At 39.8% G+C, this 6,875-nt stretch overlaps 1 protein-coding gene across 1 annotated transcript; it reads right to left on the bottom strand.

The window, feature by feature from the left end:
* Positions 1-1,114: 1,114 nt before the first annotated feature.
* LOC120719938 (extracellular calcium-sensing receptor-like) lies at positions 1,115-6,550 on the bottom strand (the record flags this gene model as incomplete). The annotated part of the gene is made up of 10 exons (XM_040009501.1): positions 1,115-1,492; positions 3,271-3,351; positions 3,431-3,903; positions 4,091-4,214; positions 4,337-4,433; positions 4,596-4,726; positions 4,830-5,435; positions 5,516-5,716; positions 5,804-5,956; positions 6,047-6,550. Coding segments are annotated over 10 exons (2,727 nt in total), but the record flags the coding sequence as incomplete, so codon positions are not given.
* Between the last annotated feature and the right edge of the window lie 325 nt (positions 6,551-6,875).

The following is a 6,875-nucleotide window of genomic DNA, read 5'->3' as shown; positions in this document are numbered from 1 at the left end:
ATTTCCCTAAGGCGTGGGCCGAAGGCGTGGGCCGAGGGCGTGAACCCACAGTGAGTTCCGCCCGGCGAGAGAGAAGGGGGGAGAGAGAGTGGTAGAGAGAGAGAAACAGATAGAAAGTGCCGATCAGCGTGCAGCTGACACTTTTTAAAACACATCTTCATCTTGCATTCCAAATAAACTGACATGAGTGCACCTGTGATTGGGAGAAAAATCTCACTCTCAGCACAAGTTCTTAAATCCTTTCAGTGCTTCCTCTGTGCAGAAATACAGTAGCTGCCATTGTATTAAGCGTAAAAAAAAACCCAGCATGCTTTATTTCACATTAAATATTGGCAAGATTAGGAGTAAATTGCATATGCCAAACGTTAGTAAATATTGCCCTCCCTATATTTTAGGTCTCAAGAAAGAAACTCCCAGAAATGTGTTTGTGAGATGATCAGTTGCAAAAATCTCAGAGTTCCTACCGCTTTTCAATGTGCTCTCTTTTTCAGTAGCCAGAGTAGCTTCTTTTCTTTTTTTTTCTTTTACACCAAAACTCAGTTTGTAGTGGTGCAAAACATCAGTGAATCTGTCTCTTAGTTTCCAACTTTACAATCCCTGAGGCCCTCAGAACCAGATCTGGTCTGGTCCATTGCTGACTCTATGGCTATTTCATTGCGGTGATGTTTTCTATACAGTGCGGTGTTCATATATATAATTGATATAGTTTTAGTCTTCCTGTCTCTGTTTTTAATTATTTCTCTTTTCATCATTTCCTGTTTGATTGTGATATTTGGTTTCACGTATCTTGGTTGTTGCTGTCTTTGTCTTCTCTCCTCTTTTTATGATAGTACTCAGCTCTAATTGTATATTTATATTTGCCTTATCCTTGACCCATCACTGATATTCAATAACAGCAGTGCACTGTCATTTTATTTTATGATAACCTATTTCATGTTATTTTTCATAATTTCTAGACATGTCCTTTTTTATACTTGTACTCATACTGTAAATATTTCTTTTAAAAAAGGCCTAAAAGGAAAATACTATTCAGAAACACAAAAAAGACATCTCTCATATGGTATTTTATTTAGCTTCAAATTCAAATGTGAGTACTTTATTAATTACTCTGAAAAACACTGAAAATACAAAATGCTCATCTTGGATATTTCCCAGTCATGCCTTTCTTAATATTCCTTTCAGGGTGCAGTAAAATAATGTAACATTTGGGGACAAATATACATAGTAACAATCCAAAACTGGATGCTAATATAGCAAATATTTCCACTGCCACAGAAAATTTCCCAGGAGAGCTGACATAAGCTGGAATAAAAGAAATCCACACAGCCCAGAAAATCAGCATGCTGAAGGAGATGAACTTTGCTTCGTTGAATGTGTCCGGTAGCTTTCGTCCAAAGAATGCCAGGAGAAGACAGACAAAGGCCAGTAGGCCAATGTAACCGAGGACCAGATAGAATCCAGGAGGCCATGGCTCTTTACACTCCACAACAATCTAAAGATGTTAAAAAGTATGAATACAGAGAGATTTTGTATGAATATTTTTCATTCCTCTCTTTACACATATATCCCTACATATAGATATACACAGTGGCTTGCAAAAATATTCAGCCCCCTTGAACTTTTCCACACTTTGTCACATTAAAGGAACAAACATGAATCAGTTTTATTGGAATTCTACATGAAATACCAATACAAAGTGGTGTACACGTGAGAAGTGGAAGGAAAATCATACATGATTCCAAACATTTTTTACAAATAAATAACTGCAAAGTCAGGTGTGCATGATTATTCAGCCCCCTTTGGTCTGAGTGCAGTCAGTTGCCCATAGACATTGCCTGATGAGTGCTAATGACTAAATAGAGTGCACCTGTGTGTAATCTAATGTCAGTACAAATACAGCTGCTCTTTGACGGCCTCAGAGGTTGTCTAAGAGAATATTGGGAGCAACAACACCATAAAGTCCAAAGAACACACAAGACAGGTCAGGGATAGAGTTACTGAGAAATTTAAAGCAGGCTTAGGCTACAAATAGATTTCCCAAGCCTTGGACATCCCACGGAGAACTGGTCAAGCGATCACTCAGAAATGGAAGGAGTATGGCACAACTGTAAACCTACCAAGACAAGGCCGTCCACCTAAACTCACAGGCCGAACAAGGAGAGCGCTGATCCGAAATGCAGCCAAGAGGCCCATGGTGATTCTGGACGAGCTGCAGAGATCTACAGCTCAGGTGGGGGAATCTGTCCACAGGACAGCTATTAGTCGTGCACTGCACAAAGTTGGCCTTTATGGAAGAATGGCAAGAAGAAAGCCATCGTTAACAGAAAACCATAAGAAGTCCCATTTGCAGTTTGCCAAAAGCCATGTGGGGGACACAGCAAACATGTGGAAGAAGGTGCTCTGGTCAGATGAGACCAAAATGGAACTTTTTGGCCAAAATGCAAAACACTATATGTGGCGGAAAACCAACACTGCACATCACTCTGAACACACCATCCCCACTGTCAAATATGGTGGTGGCAGCATCATGCTCTGGGGATGCTTCTCTTCAGCAGGGACAGGGAAGCTGGTCAGAGTTGATGGGAAGATGGATGGAGCCAAATACAGGGCAATCTTGGAAGAAAACCTCTTGGAGTCTGCAAAAGACTTGAGACTGGGGTGAAGGTTCACCTTCCAGCGGGACAACGACCCTAAACATAAATCCAGGGCAACAATGGAATGGTTTAAAACAAAACATATCCATGTGTTAGAATGGCCCAGTCAAAGTCCAGATCTAAATCCAATCGAGAATATGTGGCAAGATCTGAAAACTGCTGTTCACAAACGCGGTCCATCTAATCTGACTGAGCTGGAGCTGTTTTGCAAAGAAGAATGGGCAAAGATTTCAGTCTCTAGATGTGCAAAGCTGGTAGAGACATACCCTAAAAGACTGGCAGCTGTAATTGCAGCAAAAGGTGGTTCTACAAAGTATTGACTCAGGGGGCTGAATAATTACGCACACCCCACTTTGCAGTTATTTATTTGTAAATAATGTTTGGAATCATGTATGATTTTCGTTCCACTTCTCACGTGTACACCACTTTGTATTGGTCTTTCACGTGGAATTCCAATAAAATTGATTCATGTTTGTGGCTGTAATGTGACAAAATGTGGAAAAGTTCAAGGAGGCCGAATACATTTGCAAGACATTTTCATCTTTTCTGATGGTTTATGGCAACTAAATCAAGAAAAGAAATTACAGAAGTCATATTTTCAGTATTTAATACTCACTTTTCCAGTTAAAGCTTGGTAGTTTGGGTTCCTGAATGGAAAGGGAGGTGCTCCCAACACCCAGCCAGAACAGAGACAAATCTGAGGGGAGGATAGGATGATAGAAGAATACCAGCAAGACACAAACTGATCTTTAAGTGACAGTGACTGTTCCTCCTACCTGCGGAGCTGTCGCACAGATGATCAGAATCCTCTGCTGAGATGTTCCAAACAGCTTCCGACCCCTGGAACCAGGTACATTAGTCCGGAAAGCCAGGAGGACCACAATGGTCTTAACAAGGAGGCAGGACAAACACAGGACAAAGCTGATCCCAAATGCTGCCTGGCGGAGCCTACATGTCCACCAAGACGGCTGACCAATGAACACCAGAGAACATAGGAAACAGAGCTTGAGTGACAGGAGAAGCAAGAAACTTATTTCTGAATTGTTGGCCTTGACGATGGGTGTAAAGCGGAAACTGTGAAACACAATGGTGATGATGGTGGTCAGTAAGAATCCCAACAGGGTGAGTGCAACTAGGATGATTCCCATGGTGTCATAGAAAGAGAGGAATTCTTCTTCCCCTGCAACACATTTCACTTTTTCTTTGTCTGACCAGAAGTACTCAGGACATTTTGTGCACTCAGTGGAACCTTTGGGAACACAAAACGTAACTATATGTGTGTAAACATTGTGGAAGTTTTCCTTGCATATCAACATATCTTGATGGTTCTCCAAGTGTCCATCTTTAAATTCAATGACCTTCTTCATTGCACTACATAATAATTTATTTATTTATCTTCTTTAAAAAAATAATAATAAATAACATATATGGGCTACCAGTCTGGTTGCTGATCTCTCCATCTGCACAGGGCAAACAATCAAAGCAGCATTTGGGCTCTCCTTGGCGTGTGGCCTGCCTGCTGCCAGGGGGACATGGAGCACTACACTGAGATACAGGAACCTGAACAAGGAACAGAGAAAAGTAAAATTGCCATCAACATGTTGTTTCTGCTATTTAAGATAGTGTATCAAGTTAATTTGAACAGTTTCATAACAAATACGTGGAGGATAACTATGACCTACCTGTAACTGTCCTTTTGTCCATACAATGGTGTTCTTTTTTATTTGCAACTGCTCTCTCTGTGGTGCTGAACCATCATATGTTCCAACTTTGATAAATCTAGCACAAAGTAGCATAAAATATTTCAAAAGGCCAAAGAATTTATGTATTGTAGCGTTTTATCAAAAATTGCAGTTATCCTAAAATAAATGTAACTACAGTTTATTGTTCATGATTACTTCAACATGCAGTTCATTTGCACTTTAAAGTATTATATCCCACCTGATTTTATCCTTGCTGTCCTTCTGCCAGTTAATAATGTCATAAAGCGGGACTGGCTCTCCATTGGAGTCAAAGTATACTTTATCATCAAACTGGTTGGTGAAATTGACCATCTTCAGATATTGAAGAAACTACAAAAAAAGAGAATTAGAAAAACAAAAGAATGGCAAAAAAAAACCCTACACATGAATCCCATGAATGTTGATTTAAATATTTTATAATAATTACAATTACCTGACCATTTGAAAATGAGCTGTGTTTCTCACACAATCCCCCGCTAGGTCCTGCTGAATCACAGTTCAAAAAAGTGTGCAGAGCATGGGCAACGGCATACACAGCTTTATACACATTGTAGGATATTCGAACCTGAGATACATCACTATAACTGCTGTCAGTGTTTCTCAAATCCTCTGACCCTGTGCATACAGGCTTTTCAAAAGCATATTCACCATCTTTATAAGCTGACATGTTAAATAAACTTTTTTGTCCCACATTAAATCCGACCATATAAAGAGAATTGTTTTGGAAACCTGGGTTGTAACGAAAACTATCATTAACATTGAAATCATCTGCTTCATAGTCTTTGGCTCTTTGGCTTTCAAACTCTAGCTTACAACCAAAATGTTCTTCCCAGAACATATTGAAAAATTCCATTCCTGGTTTGGGAGAGGGTCGGACATTCAAAAGAAACTCTTTCAAGCCTGGGATGCTGACTCCAGGGAAAGTGAAGCCCAGTGTTCCCTGTAGAATGTGGAGAAACTGGGGTGAGGCCAGTCGGCTCGAGGTCACCCAGGCTTCACTGGCTATCCATTGTATCCCTGTCACATTCCTTTGAGCTAGCTGGGAAATCATAGATAAAATAATGCAGCAATTTCATGAAAACAATTATGAGCATAATAACACTATATATCACTACTTACTTCTGAGAACAGATTTAGGAGCTTCCCTTCTGTAGCAAACACCACCACAACCCGAGCAGTTGAACTCTCCAGCTTATCTGCCATTTCTTGTATTTCAGCCATTGTGGGCGATGTCGGGATGGTGAGATGAAATGCCACACATCCACCTTGCCTTCCAAACTGATTAGAGAATGCCTGGATGCCATAAAGGCTGTAGTCATCCTGAAATGTATATACAGAAAGCATTTATAAACCATGTTGCTGTCTAAAGCTGTCTTATTGTAGCATTTAAAAAAGTTTTTATCTCACCATAGTTCCTATTGTGCCCACCCAGAACCAGCCTAAAAATGTGACAAGCTTTACGAGACCTCTAACTTGAAAGAGATCACTTGGCACAGTTCTTAAGAATGATGGGTACAAATGCTTATCAGTAAGACAGGTACAGGTGGAAAAATAACTCACCTAGAGAGAAAGTGATTTCTTTCTGTATTATTGAGCTAAAACATAAATCAAATACACAACACTATTAAATAAAGTTGTACAGTATATTACCAGTGGTATGTTGAAAGGGCCAAGTGTGTGAGCGACAGCTCTTGTAGAGGAAGAGGGTGCAAGACCAATCACAGCAGGCACCGGAGAATAATACAGACATGTGGAAGACTCTTTCGTCTTTATCTCTTCTGTTGTATTTTCATTTAGGTAATATCCAGTGTTTTTAACACTATTTGAAATTTCATTTCTATTTTTCAATGAGGTCATTATTTCTTTTGTAGTTAGTTTTACAGTCTTTAACCCTTCCCCGTTGATACCATTGTATTCAGTATCTTCTGATTTTTCAACTTTACTGTCGACAGTTTTAGAGTGTCTGAGTAACGAAAAAAGAGCCTGCAGGCCGGTGGGGATTTGGTCACAGCAGTCTATGATATGGTAGCCTAGTTTAACACCTGGTAACAGACTTGAATTATGGTTAATTTCCTCCACTGCAAACACCATAGTCATCATCCAGCGAAAGGCTCTTTGATAAAAGCTGTAGATAAGAAAAACTCCATAACGTATTTATTCATTTAATAAAATAATATCATTTAAACAGTCTTATAGAAAAATGGCAATATGGTCAAAGCTTATGCTTTTTTGACTTTGTGTTACAAGGGAGAAGAAAAAAAAAGCACTATACTACACTCACCTGCTGCATGATGTAATTTGAGGTTTACTGTTGTAGCTGTGCTGTGGCTCAGTGACAACATAATGCAGAGGGAAAAACCCTCCAATCACAACATCCCCATCAGAGTGCAAGGCTGGGAGCTCACTGCCTCCCAGTTTTACACACTGAGATAAACTAGAATCAACACTTCTCGTTCCCCTGATCTTTAAACCATGCATT

The sequence above is a fragment of the Simochromis diagramma genome, unplaced genomic scaffold (genome assembly GCF_900408965.1).
Source record: "Simochromis diagramma unplaced genomic scaffold, fSimDia1.1 OVJJ01000344.1, whole genome shotgun sequence".
NCBI lineage: Eukaryota > Metazoa > Chordata > Actinopteri > Cichliformes > Cichlidae > Simochromis > Simochromis diagramma.
Note: the sequence above shows the minus strand (reverse complement) of the source record. Positions and strands in the feature narration are given on the sequence as shown.